Raw genomic sequence first — 24,447 nt, forward strand, 5'->3', positions numbered from 1 at the left:
TAACTACAACTGTACTTAATAATGAATGACCACAATATAAACAAAACTTTAAAACAGGACTGTTTTAATTTTAGGATACTTTCGTCTAAAATCCCGCGTCATTAGGTTGCAATGTTGGGTGCTTGTATTTCATGAAGCCCACCATGAAATCCTCTCCTCTTCCAACCTTTTCATCTCAGAGTAGCACTTACAACGTGTGTCCTCAATTATTTTGCTGGTGCATTCCAGCCTCTGTCTTCCTCTGCATTTTTTACCCTTTACAGCTCCCTCCAGTATTATGGATGTCAATCTCTGTTGCCTTAACAGATGTCCTATTATTGCGTCCCCTCTTCTTGGGAGTGTTTGCTGGTTGCTGGTACCCCGGAGAACCTCCTTATTCCTTAGCTTATCAGTCCACCTAATTTCAATATTCTTCTGTAGCACGACAACGACGCACATTCCCTACCGGAGGGGACACAGGCCAGACGTGTTAGACATGGCCCTCATCAAGGGCATAACAACGACCCTCAACACTGCCGTTGAAAACGACCTGCCCTCAAATCACCAACCCGTTATACTGTACATCGAAGAAACACTGCAGCACATGGGACAACGCAGGATGTTAGACTACAGGCGCGCGAATTGGACCCAGTTCAAGGAAACGCTTGACAGTCGCATCCCACCCACCCACGCGATTAACGAGACAGCCCAAATTGACGAGGCAGTCGAAACCCTCACCGGCGCCGTCCAGGACGCAATAGCCGACACCATACCAATCCGCACGCCACAACAACACAGTGCTGCCCTGCCCCAGGAAATCCTGGGCCTAATCTCAATGAGGAACCGCCTCAGGAGACACTGGCAGCGTACCAGGCGCCAGCACTTCAAACGGCACATTAACAGGCTCCGGGGTATAATCCGGGAAAAAATACAAACATTCTGGACACAACAGTGGGACCAGAAACTCGAAGGGCTGGACACCACGCGACCTGGCGTGTGGCAGCTAGCCCGACACTTCACCAGGGAGAAACTGTACACCCCCACGTTACAAGGACCCGACGGACCAGCATATTCTGTGGAAGAAAAAGCGGAACTGATGGCCCTCACACTCGCAGCGTCATTCACACCGAACCTGGATCCCTCAGACCCAGCGTTCACACTTGCTACGGACCAGGAGGTGATACGCATCTTGGCCCAACCAGCGCGCAACAACATCCGACAAGCTAGTACAGCGGAAGTCAAATGGGCCATCATGCATACCACCGCTAGGAAGGCCCCTGGTCACGATGGCATTCAAAACCGTGTCCTCCAGGAGTTCACGGACAAAGCTGTGGACTACCCAACACACATCACGAATGCCATACTCAAGCACCAACACTTCCCCGCCTTTTGGAAGACGGCCAATGTCCTGACGTTCAGGAAGCCGGGGAACGACCACTCCCTCCCACAAAATTACCGACCCATCAGTCTGCTGAGCGCACTCAGCGAGATCGTTGAGAAGGTAATATTAAAACGACTCACCAGGCACTGCATCACAAACGACACCCTGAGACCGGAGCAATTCGGTTTCAGGAATCACCACTCAACAACACAACAACTCCTCCGCGTCGTTGAGTACATAACACACGGATACAACACAAGCAAGGCAACTGGGGCGGTGTTCCTGGACATCGAAAAGGCTTTCGATCGTCTATGGCACAACGGCCTAATACGCAAACTTAGCGACGCAGGGTTCCCCGACGGGCTCGTACGTCTCATACACTCATATCTCACGGACAGGAGTTTCAACACCGACGTGCAGAGCAAACAATCGACACGACATGGTATACAGGCAGGAGTACCCCAAGGAAGTATCCTAGGGCCCTTACTGTTTAACCTCTACATTAACGACCTCCCAGCTACACATAACACGACGGTAGCAATCTACGCGGATGACACTGCCATCCTTGCGCAAGATTCGAAGCCGTCTAACATTAACTCACGACTACAGACTGCACTCAGAACGGCGGAGCCTTGGCTGGTGAAATGGCGTGTTAGAGTAAACGTCGACAAGTGTGAGGCCGTTCTGTTCACTAGACGACCGAAGCAACTGCGCAAACATCAGCACTGCAACCCAATAACACTACACACACGCCCAATACGTTTCCGCGAGAAGGTCAAATACCTCGGTGTCTGGCTGGACAGGAAACTACTCTGGGGGGACCACATTTAACACGTGACCAACAAAGCTAACGCGAGGCTCAAACAACTCTACCCTATGCTTAACAGGCGTAGCACACTGAACAGGAGGGTGTCTAGGTCCATGTACATGACACTTATTAGACCCCTGATGACGTACGCAGCCCCTGTCTGGGGATACGCTGCGCCAACTCACCTGCGCCGTCTGCAGCTCATACAGAACAAAGTACTCAAAATCATAAGCAACGCTCCGCGCTACACACGCATCGCAGACCTTCACCGGGAATACCGGCTAGATACCATCTTGCAGGTATTCCAAAAACTCTCCACACGACTGTACAATAACACGAGACACTCGCGCAACCCGTTTATCCTTTCTCTGGGTAACTACGACCACAACCATAGATGGAAGCATAACAGACCAAAGACATTACTGGCTAGGAACTGAACATCTATGGTATATAGAACGCTAACACGACAGTACTGGCGAGCCCCTGCAACACAGTTATTACTGGAAACCCAGATGTACGACTAGCCGAAAAACAGGCAACCGCAGGGAAACCGTACTGTACACAGCACGCAAACCAGCCACACACACCCCCTACACCGTCTGTGAGCCGATCTATGACCGATCGCCCACTAATTCACAACGACCTTGAACTGTTGCAGGGACGCAGCAACTGCAGCAAGTGCCGCAACAAGCTCCAACAACGACAAAGGTAACGATGCACGATACCTCGAACTAACACAACCACACCTTGCATGCACTGTCGCAGATAGCAAGCCGCTACTGCCCTTACTACCCGTCCTACTGTCGCAGAGGTTTTTTTCCCTTGGCACTTTTTTTCCTCTGCCCTTACAACCGCTACCCTTCAATCGTTTTCGACCACTTCTATCTCCTGATGGACCATGTTAATGAGTAATCTTACCCAGACACTTGGACAACATCACAGCCCGCATCCTGTGACGCCTGATTCAAAACTAACATGTTTACGGAGGTGACAGTAGAACTTTTGGTTTGGTCACCACGTTGGTGTGGGCGTGGAGGGGCCCCATCCTTTGTTAATGTAGCACGACATCTCAAATCTTTAGATTTTCTTTTGTTCCGGTTTCCCCACAGTCCATGTTTCACTACCATGCAACATTGTGGTCCAAACGTACATTCTCAGAAATTTCTTCCTCAAATTAAAGCATATGTTTGTCACTAGTAGACTTTCTTGGTCAAGATGAGAGTTGGCAATACTCTCTTAGGATTTAAAGGTTGGCTACAGCGCGCATACACACGCTCTGGAATCTAAGATATTGTTGTCGCACTTCGCAGCGCACGGATTAATTTAGTGGCAGTTTGGAGGCCAGTGTAGGAGCCCGCCTGCTGTGGTGCGCACGTGTGTTGGGCGAGGGGTCGTCGCCGAGCTGCCGTACTACCGTGTCCGCCAGCAGCGACACAGGATTTGGTATTCAGTTGGTATTTTCTATAATTTGCAGCGCGCTTATTAATTTAAAGACAAGGGTTTGTGTAAGTGCGTAGCAGCAGACGGTAATTTTGATAATGATAGGAGTTGAATTCTTAAGGGAAACCATTGTTACGCGAATAGTTTAAGTATTGATTTTTGTCATTGATTTCTTTTGTAATTGTCAGGGAATTGTTTCACTATGTATTTAACTGAGAAGTATTTCAGTCTGTCTCAAGAGTTTGATTAATTTGTATTATTGCTTTAATGCCACTGGATGCAGATTTACATACTAAGCGATTGTTCAAAGAGCTTCTAGCGTTTTGTTAATTGAATGAGAAAGAATCGCTTTCAGAATATAGTTTTTGAAAAAAAGGAATTACTTGTTTCGGTTATCATTTATCGAGTTTAGATTTGACCAAACCCTTTGTCTTGAATTATACGTAGTTGTAGTAAGCAGCAGCAGCAGCAGCAGCAACAACAGGAGCTGCCATACAGAACATGCATTGCACTCAGCATGAATCATAGGTTTTTTTATATTTTTGTTAAATAATGGAATGCAGCAGATCAAGCAGTGGCAGCAGAAAGAGCAAGTTATTTGTTGCGCACAGGACCAATTAGAAAAAAAGTTTAGGTGATCTCTGTAATAGTAAAGTTAACAGGAGTACAAGCACGAGATTTTCAGTAGAAAACACGAGATAAGAAGTTTGAAGAGCTCCCGACTTTCAAGGAATGCTCTTTTTGCCAGTGCTACTTAGCTTTTTATATCTTCCTTGCTTCGGTCGTCATGAGTTATTTTGCTGCCTGGGTAGCAGAATTCCTTAACTTCGTCTACTTTGTGATCCCCAATTCTGATGTTAAATTTTTCTACTTCTCATTGACTCCGTCTTCCTTCGATTTTCTCTCAATCCATATTATGCACTCATTAGATTCTTCATTCCATTCAAGAAGTCCTATAACTGTTGTTCACTTTGACTGAGGATAGCAATGTCACTGAGCAGGTATATATTGAGAATAAACTCCAGTGAAAGGCTACATTTTAGGAGTCGCTAAGTAAAGAGAAGCTTGTGTTGCGAAAATAACAAAATTTAACTTTCACTGATGCGTAATACCCATTGGCTACAGCACTTGACATCTTGGGATCGGAAGCAGGCTCCCGACGAGTCTCCATTCAAAACACCGGATGAACAAGTTTTTGAATGCATTACTAGAATTGTGGAGCCCTGCAGTGTCTTTCCCTGTACTGTCTGCACGTCCTGCAATTCCTCCTGTGCGCCTCCGGCTGTGTCGTTGCCAAGAGCGTGCTTGCTAGCTTATCGCAGTTGTCGAGTGAACATTCTGGCTCCAAATCGTTTCTATTGCCACTGTAACTCTTCGTCCGTTTTTGACTAAGTTCAGTCTTCCATGGGGAAGATCCTTCAGACGTGTTCACTTGTTGTTTATTTAATGCCTACATCTTGATGGTTCAAAAATGGTTCAAATGGCTCTGAGCACTATGGGACTCAACTTCTGAGGTCATTAGTCCCCTAGGACTTAGAACTAGTTAAACCTAACCAACCTAAGGACATCACACACATCCATGCCCGAGGCAGGATCCGAACCTGCGACCGTAGCGGTCTCGCGGTTCCAGACTGCAGCGCCTAGAACCGCACGGCCACTTCGGCCGGCCCTACATTTTGATACATGTATTACTAATATATTAGGTGGTTTATAAATGTGATGAGTGTTATTGACAGCATTGCATGTAGCTTTTGGATTTCATTACTTGCTTATGACCGCCCGTGCGGTCAGTGTTTATTGAGTAACTGCCAGTAGCTGTTACTCACGCTATGTATGTAAAGTGTTCTGTTTGTGACTGTTTACTTAATATACATACTCTTCTCGTTGCCTGAATTGTCTTAGGAGAGACAGATTCCTTTACTTAACCTGCGGGGATCTGGAGGTGGCATATCGCTGTTGGATGACTGCGTGCGTGCGTGCGTGCGTGCGTGAGCGGGCGCGTATGTGTGTGTGTGTGTGTGTGTGTGTGTGTGTGTGTGTGTGTGTGTGCCTTTGCTCTTATTTTTAAAATTGTGTTTTATGTGTGTTTTCGAGGCAGATAATCTGAGTTGTTCGGGCGGTTTACTGTGAGGCGCACTGTTTAGCGGTGGCACCAGAGGCGATGGTTTAAAGCACGACCACTTCCGGAGTTGCTCTGGGAATTTAATGCCCGACTTCACATTATTTACTAATTTTGAAATTTGAATTCAATGTATTTGTTGTTGATTCCTGTTTAATCTGTTGTAAGTGTTCTAGGGATTAACGAATTTATTATTCAGCCTTTGCTGCACTGGAGATTTACGGATCAGGTTAAATTTAACTGGCTGCTCGTGTAATCAAAATACTTGCTGTTCTTTTAGCCGAGAAGGAAATTATTATCTTAAATCTTAAGGTTTTTGGGTTTTAAGTTAGTCTTTATTTAGGAATAAATGGTATTTAGTACTGTTCTTGTAACGGATGATGTTCAGGCCCCACTCTCCCACTCTTTCCTTCTCCGAACTCAACAAAGGTACGGAGGCATGCAACAGTAGTACGTCTTTGTAAGGGCCCTGATAGATTTCTCAAGTAGAGGTGCGTTGGAAAACGAATACGAGGTGAGAAAGAGAAGACTCTTACAGTAGCATCATGGGAGTCGCTTTTTCGCCGTCAGATAAAATGACAATGAAATCGTTGATGACTTTATTCTATGAGGCACTACAGAGGTGGTAATGATTTAATGTAGGATATTTACACAACGTCAGTCATTAGAAATATAAATATTTCGATCTCCTTCCCTTGCCGAACCAATCCTGTTGCTATAAATGTAATCGACCAAAGCTTTCAGCAGCGGATTCTTTTTGGAACGAGTCCTCCTATTGTACCATTAGCGTGTATTAGCTGCTTTCTTTCTATCGAGGTGCAAATGTGTGTGAATTCCTAAGGGACCAAACTGCTTAGGTCATCGGTCCCCAGACCTACACAATACTTAAATTAACTTAAACTAACTTATGCTAAGAACAACACAAACACCCATGCCCGAGGGAGGACTCGAACCTCCGGCCGGAGTATTCGCGCAGCCCGTACACATGACGCCCTAAACCGCGCGGCTACTACGCGCGGCTTTCTATCGAGGGAACTAATGCTGTCGAAACTACTAACATGCCATTGCAAAGTATGATAAAAACACAAATCGCTAAGAGTCAAATGTAAATAAAAAGTGACAGTAGTCGCTATGGCAAAATAATTATGATTCCTGCTTGAAGGCAAACAATAAAATGCTTTTAATTTTTAAAACGATCGGCTCAAATCGCTCTGAGCACTATGCGACTTAACTTCTGAGGTCATCAATCACCTAGAACTTAGAACTAATTAAACCTAACTAACCTAAGGACATCACATACAACCATGCCCGAGGCAGGATTCCAACCTGCGACCTTAACGGTCGCTCGGTTCCTGACTGTAGCGCCTAGAACCGCACGGCCATTCCGGCCGGCAAAACGATTTTTTAGTCTCCTAACTGGCTTAAAGCCCATTAAGTAATGTTTTCCTACTAATACCATTACTACCAGAAATAATAATAATAATAATAATAATAAATATTATGTGTAGACTCACTGTTAACCATCCAGGAAGCGTCGGGCAGAACTGTCAGTTCCTTCAGGTCGAACGATTCAGAGCCCCTGCTGAGGGACTGGTTCAACAACACGGTGCCATTGTCGGAACTCCGGAAAAAGTCGAATGTCTCGCAAAGGTCTATTGGCTGCAGCGCAAAATTTCGCACTTCTTCTACTTCAAACCAACGGCCGAGTATCTGTTGAGAAAAGAAAAATAAGTCTCGTGCTTGTCTTGTTAAGTAAGTCTTACTGTTAACGGTGGTCGTCAGAGTGGATAGTGGCTTTATATGTTGGTATACTATTAGGTGACACTCTCGAATAGAAAGTGTAGACCAAACATTCTGCGCTAGCCAGACAGGCTCTGTACACAAGCTAGTTTTTGAGCTTGTGCCACAAACCCCGGTTAATCTAATTTCGGCACCGTGTGTAGCGTACAGCATTTTAATGTACGAAGAGCTTTCTGTTACGTGAATCAGTTACCCGCCGTCGAGCCGGGACCGCTCGAATCTTTTATGAAATGGAGCAGAAATGCCGGGTCTTTGAGATAGGGCGGCTGTGGTACTCTTACACAAATGAGAAGCGGAAAGTTCACTTTTTCCTTAAAATTGAATAGGGTATTACTGGGTAAATTAAAGGAAGACTTAGAGTGATTACAAACCACACCAACAGTTTTCTCGGAAGAGAAATTAAACCTTGTGGCATTCACCCATTCCTCAGATCTCTTGGGCATTTTTTTTTTTTTTTTTTTATGGACTGGAGGATGCACTGATGGCGGCAGAAAAACGATCCACAAATAAGCAACGCTTTACAGGGGTCTTTACGGTATATAGTTTATCACGGTGCCGAACGCCATTAGGTTTGAAACACATCGTCAAGGTATGCTATTTTTATGCATAAAACGTTCAGAGTGGATAGAAACGACTGCAAGATCACACATGTCCACAGCTCGTGGTCTAGTGGCTAGCGTTCGTGTGGATCACGGGGACCAGGGTTCGATTCCCAGCCGGGTGGAGGTTTTTCTCTGCTCAGGGACTGGGTGTTTGTGTTGCCCTCATCATTTCATCATCATCATCATCATTCGTGAGAGTGGTTAGATTGACCTGTGTACAAAAACTGGGCTGTGTAAAAATTGGGACTTTGTACGGGCGCTGATGACAGCGCAGTTGAGCGCCCCACAAGCCAAACATCATCATCATCATCATCATCATCAAAATCAGACTGTAGTCGTCTTTAGATAGAAGTACTCACCCACTCGGTACAGCTTATGCAGCAAAACCCGTTGAATTGACGCTTCCAGCTGTGTCAGGTTATCGCAAGTGCAGGAATACCTCCTGAAGTGAAAATTAAGGCGACTTATTGTCGTCCTCTTTTGAGAACATGACTGTCTGGAAGATGTTCACTGGTCTTATTTGGAAACATTCCTGATGTTTGACACTTGCGATTAGCGTTCGTGAATGCAACATAAAATTCCTATTAATGACTTAGCGTACTTTACATTAGCTGTGGATTTATTGAGTTTGGCAACTGTCAGCATGACATATTACTAACTGTTCTCCTCATCCTTAGTCTTGCTACCAGAAATATTTAAAGGTGTTTTTGGCACTGGGACATCACTTCACCTTTCAGGTAGCTCCAAACCCCCTTCCTCCCCCTTCCTTTCCCCACCCCCACCGTCACTGTGTGTGGTATGGTGCTCATTGTTCCACCGATCTCCTGGATTTTATTGATAACTCTGGAGTGGATGCATCAGTAACATGCCGGGTCTTTACGGTATATAGTTTATCACGGTGCCGAACGCCATTAGGTTTGAAACACATCGTCAAGGTATGCTATTTTTATGCATAAAACGTTCAGAGTGGATAGAAACGACTGCAAGATCACACATGTCCACAGCTCGTGGTCTAGTGGCTAGCGTTCGTGTGGATCACGGGGACCAGGGTTCGATTCCCAGCCGGGTGGAGGTTTTTCTCTGCTCAGGGACTGGGTGCTTGTGTTGCCCTCATCATTTCATCATCATCATCATCATTCGTGAGAGTGGTTAGATTGACCTGTGTACAAAAACTGGGCGATAAACATATTCATCGAGCCCTACACGGCTTCACGCTATTCGAAAACAGATTCAGAGCTATAAAGAGTCCATTATCTCTTATGAGCATATGTATTTATGCGATCTCTTCATAGGATGAGTGAATCTAGCACAGGAGTCCAGAAGGGGGAGTAGTCACTTCTGTGAAGATCGTGATCTACTTCCCACTGTCGAACTGAAGATGCAATGAGTAGCATGGTCCCTGCTTATCAACATGATATCCTCAGTTTGTGTGATAACCGCAGTTTCCAGATTCATATGGAATGAAGTTTCTAAAATACACTGGTGTCCAAAATTAAAGCAGGGAAATGCTATTTCCGGGTCCTGTGCCTAATTCGGGATATAATGAACAAACTGTCAACTAATATTACTACGATCGTGTTCTGCACGGAAGATGACGTTCCGATCAACGGACAACCAACTCAGGGCACCTATCAAGTGGGGTAGTGTTTGCAGAGCAGTCCCACGTCCACAATCGCTGTATACGCAGTCACAAAGAATACGTCTACATCCGCGCGGGATTAGCCGAGCGGTCTTAGGCACTACAGTCATGGACTGTGCGGCTGGTCCCGGCGGAGGTTCGAGTCCTCCCTCGGGCATGGATATGTGTGTTTGTCCTTAGGATAATTTAGGTTAAGTAGTATTTAAGCTTATGGACTGATGACCTTAGCAGTTAAGTCCCATAAGATTTCACACACATTTGAACATTTTTGAATATGTCTACAGGCACTTCGCTGTGGAGGGCCACAGGTAGAATGGAAGCAGGAGAGTCGCAAACTGATGAGGCCCCATGACGTAATGTGAATCGTTATGTTCTTTTCGGATGAGGCGATAGTTTACAGAGACCTAAAGTTTTTCACAGAGACTTGCAAAGGGCCGACTATGTGTGATATCAGAATGAGTGGACCATTATTTGGCTGTGAGGGCTTGACGGTACCCCCGTAGTATTATACTGAAACTGGGATCTGAAAAGGCAGCATCCGCTGGACGTGTTGTAGCGAGGCAAACGGTGTACAGAAGGCTTTGGGAGAGTGGCCTTTATTGTCGGAGACCTGCTGATGTGTACCTCTAGCGCGTCTTCGCAGAAGGGAACGTCCAGAGTGGAGCCGTCAACATGCCATCTGGACGGTCGCACAGTGGGCCAATGTTCTTTTCACAAATGAGTCCCGACTTGGTCTGGACAATGATTCTCGACGGGTTCGCATCTGGAGGGAAAGTGGAACACGATTTCAGGGCCCAAACATTGTGGAAAGAGACTGATATCGAGGATGAAACCTAATGATGTGGGCAGGAATTATGTTGACCACTCTAAAACTCTTCATGAAATTGTACGGTTAAATCGGCAAGGTTAAACTGCTGTCAAGTACCGTGACGAGATCTTGGGACCTTATGTGCGGTTGTTGCGAGGTGCTGTGGGCCCAGATTTCATACTGGTGGACAACAATGCTCGACCTCATGAAGCACGGATGGTTGATATTTTTCTGTAAATGGAAGACATTGCATGCATGGCTTGGCCAGCTCCGTCTCCCAATTTGAATCCCATAGAGCATGTCTCGGATGCACTAGGAAGACAGGTTACATTACGTCAGCATCCACCAACCATTCTGCAAGACTTGCGAGCAGCTCTGCAGGAAGAATGAATGTTATTGCCTTCACATGAGATCGATGACACCATTCACAGAATGTCCCGCCGTTGTCAGGCCTGTATTGGAGCCAGAGGTGGTCACACCCCGTACACCACATTAACCAATTGTCAGAATGTGTGTGTAAATCCGTGAAGTTGAAAAGAAAAAAAAAAAAACAAAGAACATTTTTGTCTACCTTTATGCATGTTGCAGTTGATTACGTTCTGTATTGCTTATGTTGTTTCTACTTTACTATCACCTGTTTATACTGTATTGTGGCAAAATAAACGCAACCTTGCAAAATTTCTGTTTGTTGCTTTAATTTTGGACGCCTGTATAGTAAAAAATGGGGACGTCCAACTATAATTTAAAGGTCTCACTGGTTCAAATGGCAGATGTGGTGGCAGATACACCGACCTTTGCCCTGTCATTGTTACGTCTTTTTTTCTGGGCACTGGAGCGTCGATATTTTAACACGTTTTGAACGGGTCATTTTGCTATCGGTCTGATCGGTACCAATTTTGAAATTTATTTTAAACTAACTTCCCGATGGCGTAGAGACTTGAAATTTCAGGCACAACTCAGACCTGGATGGCAGTGCAGTGGGAACTCACTTTCTTGTTGGAATGTTAGGTAGCGGTGGGGTTGTTAGTGATATCCGACACCTGAGCTGCTCTGCAGGGCATTAGAATCTTAATCTTGGCTACAGCAGCAACGTGCAAATGTAGTATATGGAATAAAAACAGCCACCAGCTGCGGAAGGTAATAGTCACTCTTGACCTACGTTTCATCTCATATAAATGGCTCTTCTTTTGAGGTCTTATTGCGTTTTACATGCTGATAATCACGTCCTATTGGCGACACATCATGATCAGCATGATCATGTTTGATCACATATGTTTATGCGTTAATTATTTATTGTAAGCACCCCCGCTTTATGTTGTAAATCTTACTACTACATCATGATCAGTGTTCTACCCCACGACAGAACTTCACGTCTAGCTCTCAATGCAGTGCTGTCCTTTCCTACCCTCTTCGTTTCCTCATAACGGTTTTCTGTCCTTATACTATCCACCATATGGTATCTTCCGCATCCTCTTCTTCTTCTTCTTCCATTCAAAGTCGTTCCATAGCACCCATCAGTAAATAATCTCTTCCCATTGTCCAAGCCAGTCGCGTTTCCTCTTCATGATTCCCTTCAATATTTCTCTCTCTTCTCCCACTCTTATCAACACCCCTCAACACCTATCAATTTTATCCTTTCCATCTTCCTCCAAAACCGTATCTCAAATGCATCTATTCTTCTTTCTTCCACTTTCCTCGGTGTCCATATGCTCCATACAAAGCACTTTGTCAGTCTCGCCCTCAGCTCCCTGACCACACATCCACATTGAAGCCTCTTCTTCTTAAAGTCTACTTGGCAACTGCTATACGCATTTTCATCTCCTTATTGGATTTCATGTCTTCCGTAATTCAAGTACCGTTATAACTGTTAAAAATTCACAAGAATATATTTTCCGGCCTAGGTGTACATGGTTAGGAATCTGATGGTGCTAAGAGAAATTATTTCATGCTTTCAGGCTGATTTTAAAGCGTGTTATATTAATACTTTATTTTCATTTAAATAATTATTTAAAATGTGTCCCTTGTAAATATACGCACGAAGGTCTTTATTTTACGAAGTCTGAAATCATGCAGATGTCCCCTGAAACTATTAACGTTCCACTTAAGTACGGGAGCCATTTAAAATAGATAGGAGGAATTGGTAAACACATTTTAAATGGCTCCCGTACTTAAGTGGAACGTTAATGGTTTCAGGGGACATCTGCATGATTTCAGACGACTGTGAGCCACTGACAAATTATGGTTGGTGGGCTAGCTTGTTCTAGTGTCGAGTTGCCTAGATGCATGATGTCCTCTGCATCATATCCGCTGGTTCTTGGTACACCTGTTTAAGAAATGTGGTGCCCTGCTCACAACCTCATCCTTCGTTGTGGCTCACGGGGAACGGGTAAGGTGTGAGGCACTTTATTCTTCGATTGTCTTTTCTCCACATTTTTGAGTTTGTCTTTCTCTTTTTTTTACTTTGGGGACATTTTTATTTTTGGACCCGTAGTCCATGGGTAGAATCTTTCATTACTTATCAAAATGTCCTCGGTTCCGAATTCGAAACCCACCACCGCTTAAATTTTGGTTAATAATTAGCCTTGGCACCCGAAGACTTCCGGCATAAGAAGACACCCTCATTCTGCCAAAGGCATTTTCAAAGAGGGCGGAGGAGCGGACAGAGGTTCAGGCCACTCTCTCCTCCTTGGCGTGGAAAACTGCCCCTAAAGGTGGAAGAATGAGAAATGATCAACAGCATGACGAAGCAGACGGCAATGGAAACCACTGCATTAAAGATACATAACGTGTATCCACAGGACATGTGGCCTTTAATTGAAAAAGTACCATGATGATCTGTCCATGGGGAAAAAATTCTAGAATAGTCCCCTTTCGGATCTCCGGGTGGGGACTACCAAAGGGGAGGTGACCATGAGAAAAAGATTGAGTAACCAAAGGAAGGATAACGTTCTACGAGTCGAGGCGTGGTATGTCAGAAGCATGAACCTGGTAGGGAAGATAGAAAATTTCAAAGGGAAATGCAAAGGCTAACTCTAGATATAGTAGGTGTCAGTGACGTGAAATGGAAAAAAGATAAAGGTTTCTGTCAAACGAGTATAGTGCAATACCAACAGCAACAGAAAATGGTACAACGGGAGTAGAATTTGTTATTAATAGGAAGGTAGGGTAGATAGTGTGGACAGTTCATTGATAGGGCTGTTCTTATCAGAATCAACAGCAAACCAACACCGACAACAATAATTCAGGTATACGTCCCGACGTCTCAAGGTAAAGATGAAGAGATAGAAAAAGTATATGACGATACTGAAAGGGTAATACAGCACGTAAAAGGAGATGAAAATCTAGTATTTATGAGGGACTGGAATGCAGTTGTAGGGAAGGAGTAGAAGAAAAAGTTACATGAGATTGGGACGAGGAATGAGAGAGAGGAAAGCCTAATTGAGTTCTGTAATAAAATTCAGCTAGTAATAGCGAATACTCTGTTCAAGAATCACAAGAGAAGAAGATACGTCGCGAGGAGTAGCTGCGTGGTTTGAGGCGTCATGTCACGGACTGCGCGGCCGTTCCCGCCAGAGGTTCGAGTCCTCGCTTGTTCTTAGCATAAGTTAGCTTAAGTTAATTTAAGTAGTGTGTAAGTCTAGGGACCGATGACCTAAGAAGTTTGGTCCCTTAGGAATTCACACACATTTGAACATTTTGAGAAGATACATTTGGAAAAGGCCTGGTGATACGGGAAGATTTAAATCAGATTGCATCCGACAGAGTTTCCGAAATCAGATACTGTAAGGCATACCCAGGAGCCGATATAGACTCACATCACAATGTAGTAGTGATGAAGAGTAGGCTGAAGTTTAAGAGATTAGTGAGAAAGGATCAATACGCAAAGAAGTAGGATACAGAAGTATTAAGGAATGACGAGATACGTTTGAAGTTCTCTAAGGCTGTAGGTACAACAATAAGGAATATCTCAGTAGGCAATACAGTTGAAGAAGAATGGACATCTTTAAAACGGGCAATCACAGACTTCGAATAGTAAAACATAGGTACAACAAAGGTAGCTGCGAAGAAACTATGTGTAACACAAGAAATACTTCAGTTGATAGATGAAATAAGGAAGTACAAAAACGTTCAGGAAAATTCAGGAATACAGAGTAATGAAATAAATAGGCAGTGCACGGAAGCTAAGACGAAATGGCTGCATGAAAAATGTAAAGAAATCGAAAATGAAATTATTGTCGGAAGGACTGAATCAGCATACAAGAAAGTCAAAGTGGCTTTAGGCGAAATTAAAAGCAAGGGTGGTAATATTAAGAGTGCAACGGGAATGCCACTCTTGAATGCAGTGGAGAGAACGGATAGATGGACAGAGTACACTGAAGGCCTCTGTGAAGGGGAAGATTTGTCTGATGTGATAGAATAAGAAACGGGAGTCGGCTTAGAATAGGTAGGGGATCCATTATCAGGATCAGAATTTAAGAGAGCTTTGGAGGACTTGGGGCCAGTAAGGCAGAGGGTATAGATAACATTCCGTCAGAATGTCTAAAAGCGTTGGGGGGAAGTGGCAATAGAACGACTATTCACTTTGGTGTGTAGGTTGTACGAGTCTGGCGGCATAAATCTTACTTTAGAAAAAAATATCATCCATACAATTGCAAAGACTGCAAGAGTTGACAAGTAAGAAGATTAATGCACAATCAGCTTAACAGCTTACTTACAAGAATAATATACAGAAGAACGGAAAAGGAAACTGAGGATGTGTTAGATGACGATCAGTTTGGGTTTTGGATAGGTAAAGGCGCTAGAGAGGCAGTTCCGCATTGCGGTTGACAATAGAAGCAAGACTAAAGAAAAATCAAGGCCCGTTCATAGGATTTGTCGACGTGTAAAAAGCGTACGACAATCAAAATGGTGCAAGGTGTTCGAAATTGTGAGAAAAATAAGGGTAAGCTATATGGAGAGTCGGAGAAAATGAGTGGTGTAAGACAGGGATGTATTCTTTCGCCCCTACTGTTCGATCTGTTTATCGAAGAAGCGATGATGAAAGTAAATGAAAGGTTCAGGAGTGGAATTAAAATTCAATGTGAAAGGATATCAATGACCGATTCGCTGCTGACATTGCTATCCTGAGTGAAACACAAGAAGAATTACATGATCTGCTGAATGGAATGAACAGCCTAATGAATACAGAATATGGACTGAGGGCAAATCGAAAAAAGAGGAAAGTAATGAGAAGTAGTAGAAATGAGAACAGCGAAAAGTTTAATATCGAGGTCAAAGGTCACGAAGTAGATGAAGTTAACGTATTATGCTACATAGGCAGCAAAATAAGTAATGGCGGATGGAGCAAGGAGAACACCAAAAGAAGATTAGTACTGGCAAAGAGAGTATAGAGTATTCTTGGCCAAGAGAATTCTACTAGTACCACACATAAGCCTTAATTTGAGAAAGACATTTCTGAGAATGTACGTTCGGACCACAGCATTGTATGGTAGCGAAACGCGGACTGTGAGAAAACTGGAACAGAAGAGAAACAAAGCATTAGAAATGTGATGCTACAGACGAATGTTGAAAATTATGTGTGCTTATAAGATAAGGACTGAGGAGGTTCTACGCATAATCGGAGAGGAAAGGAATATGTGGAATACATTGACAAGAAGTAGGGACAGGACGATAGGACATCTGTTGAGACATCAGGGAATGATTTCCATGGTACTGGAGGGAGCTGTAGAGGGAAAAAACTGTACAGGAAGATAGAGATTGGAATACATCCAGCAAATAATTGAGACCTAGGTTGAAAATGCTACTCTGAGACGAAGAGGTTGGCACAGGAGAGGAATTCGTGGCGGGCAGCATCAAACTAATCAGAGGACTGATGACTCAAAAATAAAAGAAAGACCTATTTTCGTTTGCTGGTATATATGCTGTTGTTGGTCACTGCTTCACAATAAATTGTTTGAGTCGAAGCATTTACATTAGTGACGCGTTTGTTTATCATGGAAGCATAGAGGTGGAAAAGGTTTGAGTTTTCGTCATCTTAAATTTTCGCATAGGACATACGTTCTGTCATTTATTTCTGATTCTTTCCCTCCTTAGTGAACACAGGTCAGTCTCATCTTCAGACTGGGTGGCAACCAAACCGAAAGACGTATAAGGCAGGACATGACAAGGCTGAGGCAGGTACATGTGCTGCCTTTCCTCATTTTGCGTAGCTTTCTTCTCCTTTGCGGCTCATTATTATATGGCTGAAGCTTTGTGACTTGTAACACTTAGCGCAAAGCTGCAGGGAATCTGCAATGATATGCCAGGTAGCTACAAATTAGCTACCGATTTTTTTTCGTATCCTTTTGTAGAAGCTTCGCTATTTTTTTTTCGGTGTTGCTTGTCAGTCCGGAGTCCAATCTCTTCCATAGGACGGCTAATTTTTAATCAGGATTATCTTCCCTTAACCTTTGGGGAGATAACCTCAAATACCACAAAAGACAGCATCATCTTCGCCAGAGCCCCGTTAGCTGCCGAAACGATCCCAGGCCGCACGTAGTCCCAGCTGCGGATCATCCCACCGGACGGTCCTCTACTTGTGACGTTAGCAGTCTCCCGACGTTCACGAGAGATTGGACTGTTATGCGTGCGAAATTTAAAATTCTTTGATATCTTCCTCTTGCGCTCGTTGTATTACGCGAATAATTATGTAACAGGGAGAGGCCATTTTGCATCCTAATTCTGCCGTGAATCGCCGGATAGCTAGTTGATGAGATACTCGTACTATCCAAAGATAAATAAATAATTATTGTAATTTAATTTAACAATGTTCGTCAATGTTGAGCAGAGCAACAGGGATGAGGTGCTTCCTTTGCCCTACAACACTGCCAAACAAGACACCACAGAATTTACGCCATTTTTCGTGGTGCATGGGCGTGAGGCAACTAAGACGATGGACACCGTGTTTCCGTTGCATGCTGATAGACGTGGACGACGACTACATCGGCCAGGTATTAAACAGAGCTGAGGAAGCTCGGCAGTTAGCTCGACTCCGCAGGTTGCAGGCTCAAGAAAACGATCGCCGAAGGTATGACGCGAGCCACCGCCCTGTTGTCTACCAGCCTGGTGACCTCGTCTGGAGCTTCACTCCTGTTCGGAAGGTTGGCTTCTCTGAGAAGCTCCTCAGGCACTACTTTGGACCTTATAAGGTTGTAAAAAAAATGGCTCTGAGCACTATGGGACTCAACTGCTGTGGTCATTAGTCCCCTATAACTTAGAACTACTTAAACCTAACTAACCTAAGGACATCACACCCATCCATGCCCGAGGCAGGATTCGAACCTGCGACCGTAGCAGTCGCACGGTTCCAGACTGCGCGCCTAGAACCGCGAGACCACCGCGGCCGGCTATATATAAGGTTGTAAAAAAGTTGCCTGATGTTACATATGAAGTTAAAGACGACGAAAGTTCAGAGATACGGTCCACGTCCTTCGAATGAAGCCCTGTAAGGATCCTGCAACCCAGGATAAATTCATAGCTTCAGCGACAAAAAGTTGCCTGATGTTACTTATGAAGCTGAAGACGACGAAAGATGGGAGATACGGTCCACGTCCTTCGAATGAAGCCCTATAAGGATCTTGCAACCCAGGGTAAATTCGAAGCTCCAGCGACAGGCAACAAGCGAAAAGGTGACGAAGAGCGTAGCGGCAAAGAAAGTTCTAAGATCACCGCCAGGGTGAACATCAGTCATCAGAAGTCTGAGTATGCAGGACCGATGACTCGTTCCCGGACTAGGATGACGTAACACCGAGACGCTGTTCTCTTAAGGAGGGAGCAATGACGCAGAAGAAGCTCAGTAGCACAGTCACTGTGGTGTAGTTGTTATGATACTAGACTCGTGCATGGAGAGTCGTGAGTTCAAAACTCGGAGGAAATGTAAAATGGAGGTAATCATGTTATTACCAGCAGATTTTTTTATTTGGAAATTGACAAAACAGATATAAAAGAAATAGCTGCTACATCTGATTAGCACAACCCTTTTAGAGGAAACGTTAGACACGAAGAGTTACTGGAAGGACTAGATGAAGGCAGAAGTTCCGAAAAACCATTACTAGTAGGACATATGATTAAGAGAATAAGTCTATATAGATTATAGTTGACAGTTGACACTTCACCCGTTTGAGTCAGTTTCCTCCAATCAGAGCGCTCAGTGGCACGACCGAACCGTTCCGCTGTTGCGGAACTGCCACGGCTATTGATCAGTTCTCTTCCAGTTTCTTGACCGCCATTGTTTTTTGGTGTGTTTGGATCCCGAATCACGGACCTGGTGCTTTTATTTCGTGTTTCACCGTACCTGATAACCACACCACAAACGACACACACATGTAACGATGCTAATGAAGTACACACAGCTGCTTGCAGATCACCAACTAAACAATACTGGATACTTCGGCATAGGACGCGATTATCAGAATCACGGAGATGGCTTACATTAAATAAGCTTCCCACGACGTTCCGTGGAACCGAGTTTTTGAAGGCTGCAATTCATCACTGCCACTGAGTGATGACAATCGAAACTATAACAAGTTGACATTGCATTGTAATACAGCGCAATGGTTAACGAGTTGAACCATCATTGAGGGTTGTGGGCCTGAATCTCGTAAAATCGCATGAAATTTTTATTTATGAATCTAATCAAAAGAGTCTGATTATCATTTTTATTCAATTAATTTGTTTAAATGTAATTGTTATGTCTAATTCTTTGCCACTTCATTTTCATCAACATATTGACTTCTTAATTTGATCTTATTTTCTACCTATCATTCTTTTTCATCTAGAATCTGTATGTGTCGTCTATAGTCTGCAACCAAATGCCAACGAGGTCTGTAAAGCGGCAGTCCACTAGCCAGTGAGAGGATACTTTCGGGTAACCAATGATGACAAGAAATTACAGTCTGCTTTTAGCGCTGAAACTGAATGTTTTGTCTTGAGTTTGCTCGTAGAGGTTAGCTTTAATAGCCATGAACAAACTGATCGTGACTATTTCTGTCGCAGATTGTTCACCGCCGCTTTCTCGGATACATTGCGCATCACGAGGTTGTGGTTAGCCTAGACAATTGTCCACAGAGCATCTCGTATTTCCGACAACCTTTGCGCGGGCCGTTTGTAACCTTGTTCCGCGTTACACACTAACAGCATTTGTGCGGCAGATGATGTGGCAACACCGTATAGCAAGTGACAGACGTCAACTGTCAAGTAATTTTAAGCGGACTATAGTTAATCTGCTGTAAAGAAAACAGTGTAAGATACATCATATTCTGAAATATGTATTGCCGATTTTTGAAGACGCTACTCACCGAAGATGTACAAAAGTTATGAAATCAGTGCACAGTGGAAGAAAATTAAACACTAACAGAAATGCTAATGAGAGTTTCGCTTTAATAAGTAAGTATTCATAAGCACAGCGCACAAAAAATTAATCCCCCCCCCCCCCAAAATGAACCTCACACTAATACGATGGGCCGGCCGCTGTGGCCGAGCGGTTCTAGGTGCTTCAGTCTGGAACCGCGCGACCGCTCGCTCGCAGGTTCGAATCCTGCCCCGGGCATGGATGTGTGTGATGTCGTTAGGTTAGTTAGGTTTAAGTAGTTCTAAGTTCTAGGGGACTGATGACCACAGATGTTAAGTCCCATAGTGCTCAGGGCCATTTTTGATGGTATGAAAAACATCCCCTTACATCCCCCTCCACCCTCCTGCCCAAAAGTTTAGGTCATAAACTGGTTGAGATATACCCGTATCCTGTGATAACAGCAATTCCTGTTGGAAGTGGAAACAACTGTTGATTAAGCATGAGTCTCGTCTCTCTGACGTTTTAAAGATCGCTGTTCTCACGTCGTGTTATTTTGGCTGCGAGTGATGCACCGTTCTTTGTAGACAGGTTGGACAGGTCGTGATGATACATTACAATTCGGGCAACTTCGTTCACGGGATGTTCGTGGCCTCGGCCAAACACAATAGCTTCCTTCTGCCACTCTGTCATGCCTTCATTGCGACCCATTTTACCGTGGTGATTGCATGTAACTGACTGGCGCACACCACTTCACAGACATGAGTTACATCAGTGATGAAGCGTGGTATAGCCCTCTTGTGCCGGTGGTACACACACCATGTAGAGTACTCCATCGTGCCCAGCTTACTCATGTACGGGATGACTAATGACGTGTCCCGTGAGCTGATCTAATTGGCCTCCGGTGACAAGGTTGCAAATGCAGATTTTTAGTGCAGCGACCGCCTACCTGCGACAGAGAGACGTTTCTCAGCGGCGTGACGAGCTGGTCCAGCCAGCGCGTGGCCTGCAAGGGTTCCGCTGCAGGGTCAGCGACAGTGGCGGCCCCCACGGCAGATGCCAGCAGCACCCACAGAACACACAGCACACACGCCGCCAGCGCCCTCTGCGTGCCGCCCCTGCCTCTGCGCTTCCTCTCCGTCTCTCCCCGTCTCATTCTCTACTGGCTTTCTGGAATACGAATAAAATAGTACATCAATAAAACGGCTTGTGCATTGATATGGTTAGCTTCGTACTGTCAATGACTGTTTTGCATTGATGTTCTTAAACATTTTGAGTACCATGCACTTAATACCACATTTGCTCTCCACGTTGGAAACAATGCCATGCCGATGATAAAATCTTCTCAGGGGATCAGGCAATTAGAGATATCATTTTGTCACAACGTTTTGATGAATTTCATACCCATCATTTCAAGTGACCCGAATGGTGGAGTTTCGTACCCACCAACTTCAGGTGAAGATGATGGGTACGAAGGTCATCGGAACATTGTGACAAGACGACGCCACCACTCGGATGATGACCCAATAAGACTTATCACTGGAATAAGCTGAGAAAGCCTGCAATCACGCCCTTAATGTTGTGGGCACATGTTACTGAGTCCTCACGAAAGTGTTGTGCCCTTAATATGCCTAAATTACTATGGAAATGGCATTCTTCCAGCTGTGAATACAACATATTATGGGCATGGCACTCAATGTGTTAAAATTGCATGTTGCCTTAAACGACATAGTGTCGTATCAACAGAAAAGAGCCGTCTGGTAGAAAAATAGTAAAAATGGTGTATAAAGTTACATCTTAGAAGTTTTAGGGTGTGGTAAGGAAAATTTACCAGACAGCTAGTGGGCCACTCGGGCGCGGGCATGTCGGGCGACCACGCATAGCTAAACAGTATAAGCTATGAACAATGATCCAGGAACGTTACAGAGTACCATTGGCAGACATAACTCCAAGTGTACTCAGAACACATTGACAGTAATGGCGAGGTCAGTATTTCTTGGCTCTGCAGAAAGCATGGGACAACAGGACGTTTGGGACATCAATTCGTCATGGAAAGCCAATGACGGTGTTAGGACGCAGGGTGTGACCATACAGGGGCAGACTCCTGTCCCTCTTTACCCAGATGAAACGCCCGCTAAACCCGCTTGGCAGAACAGGTAATAGGATTGTGGAAAGGGCCAAGGGTTGAGGTCAGTTTCTGCTTCTAATTGTCATTTATTGTAATTTAGCAACTCTCACGGCTGAAGGCCTTCAACAAGAAATCTTAACAAGATAAAAATCCAATTAAGATAGCAATAAAATAATTCAAAAAACAACATATGCGAAGTGCAGTACCAAGGCTGAGGGCCACAATTAATTTCCAAAATTTTAGAATATATTACCATAGACCTTTAAAGGCAAAAGGCCAAGAAGTAATCTTAAAAAAATCAAAACTTCAATTAAGATAGCAATAAAATAATTTAAGGAAACAACATATGCAAGGTGCAATACCGGTGGCTGATGGCCACAATGAAACTTCAAAATTTCAAAATATATTTCCATAATCTTTAAAAGCAGAATGCCACAGTGTTTAAGCTTGAAAGATAAATTTAAAAAATAATTTGCAAAATTTTAAGGAACAAACAAAAACCATCAGCCTAAAATTTAAAATAGCTGACAACAGATAATTAAACACCGGTGGCACTCAGAAGGCCTCTGGGGAGGTCGGTCTGCCCTCGTTCACTTAGGTGAGACAGGTGGTGAGCCCAACTATACTTGCATCGGAACCCAACCAGGGGACAGCCACGGACCGACTGACACAACGACTTGCTTCCAGTCAATCAGTACATGAGAACTCAAACCGGCGATGTTACAAACGAGATAATCCACAATGGAGTATGTATTAGCTGTCAAAATTACTCAGCATGTTGGACAGCGACAACAGGTGAGGAAAAGACGCTGCCTGAATTTACGTCAGTGCCTATGGCAGGTAACGAGAACACTAATGGCCACAAGACAGAAAATTCTACTGGTGCACTCAAATCGTAGTCAATCAAAATAGTTAATTGCACCGCATGGCGGCTACATCTCAGCAGTAGAATCACTCAGTGTTGCTCACCAGAAAACTTCCCTAACAGCAAACCACCGAAGCGAACCACCACAACACGAATAGACGTGGCTTCGGTAGTTGATACCACTACTCAACTCTGACGTCCTGGGTCGGGGAATCACGAAGCTCGTAGCGATCGGACAGCTCCACACACGCTCAGACACTGCATGGAGGCTGCCAGCGGCCCCAGCCGACTGCACCGGGCGGAGATAACTTTCCTCGTCCGCAACAACCGATCGACTCCCTGCTGGTCCGTCGGCGACTGCTGCTCCGTCGTGACTGCACTGCTGGTGCGTCTCCCACTCACTTCCAGACATACGACGGCGGAAATACTACCTTGGACCCAACCATGCAGAGGAAACACGACCACTGGCTACCCGACATCCCTGCCCCCGGGAAGAGCCCGAGCTGAATTCCACAAGATGGTAATTGAAGGGGCCAGAAGACTCAGAGAACCAGTTACATGTCGCCCGATGAAACGACCTACCTTTCAGAGGCAGTACGCCGATAACATTCAAAATAACTTGTCGACGGAAATAACGCGAACTTCCCACACAACCTGACAAACACTTCCACGAAGACCTGAACGATACGCAACAGTAACTAAGCACACACTAAGACAAATCGGGAGTCGATGCGCGCGCACACACTCACACACACACACACACACACACACACACACACACGGCCGACTCATGAACGATCGGAGAGCCAAAACACGTCGTCCGGTAGGATGACCGACCGACGATCCAGAAAGACCGTGGCCCGGCTCAAGTGATGCGTGGCGGCAAGGGTCGGGCGAGCCATGTCGATGCAGACCTCACTGCTGCTCCAACCTGACTGCACTAGTGGCGCATTGCAACTCCCGACTGGCAGGTCCGGACTGCGCTCCAGGCGCGTTTTAGCTGACTGACACACCTGAACTCGCGACACGAACTGCGACGCACACTCTATCCGAACTCCTTACGACAGACAACGACCGGGAAGTAATAGCAGCCGAACAAAGATACGCGCTGGTAGCTCCGGTCACGGTCAGGCAAAGCAGCAACTCAGTGACAGTATTAATTTAAATTAGCCCAGTGAAGTGGAAGTACGTTAAAAACAGGGTGTAAAATAATTGATGGCGGGAACACGAGCCACGCACGGCTCACCAGCCTCCAGAAAACTACTGAAGAACAGTGCACAATTAGAGCCAATGAGGTGGCAGACGCCCTTCAGCGTCATGCCATGTCAGGGAGAGGCTGGACGAAAGGGAAATCTAAACAAAAATCAGAAGCAGGACGATCAAAACGAGGGAAGTCAGCAGTGAATCAGCTACTTGAGGAGAGTCAGAGAGAGAGAGAGAGAGAGAGAGAGAGAGAGAGAGAGAGAGAGAGAGAAGCATGGGAGTAGCCAGGAAGTAGATGCAATAGTGTCAGCGCAGTTAATAAAATCAGTGGCGAACAGCTAGGGAACTCT

The 24,447-nt window shown here is 44.8% G+C and overlaps 1 protein-coding gene across 2 annotated transcripts in view; it reads right to left on the reverse strand.

Moving 5' to 3' along the window:
• Nucleotides 1-24,447, reverse strand: part of LOC124789511 — an 88,288-nt gene that overhangs the window by 33,417 nt on the left and 30,424 nt on the right. For both annotated transcript variants that reach the window (XM_047256896.1, XM_047256897.1), the window contains 2 exons: nucleotides 20,851-21,071; nucleotides 7,242-7,437 (listed from right to left, as the gene is read on the reverse strand). In XM_047256896.1, coding sequence (XP_047112852.1) covers nucleotides 7,242-7,437; nucleotides 20,851-21,057 — 403 coding nt within the window. In that variant the 5' untranslated portion in view covers nucleotides 21,058-21,071. The remainder of the gene's footprint in view (nucleotides 1-7,241; nucleotides 7,438-20,850; nucleotides 21,072-24,447) is intronic.

Source organism: Schistocerca piceifrons, chromosome 3, assembly GCF_021461385.2.
Source record: "Schistocerca piceifrons isolate TAMUIC-IGC-003096 chromosome 3, iqSchPice1.1, whole genome shotgun sequence".
NCBI lineage: Eukaryota > Metazoa > Arthropoda > Insecta > Orthoptera > Acrididae > Schistocerca > Schistocerca piceifrons.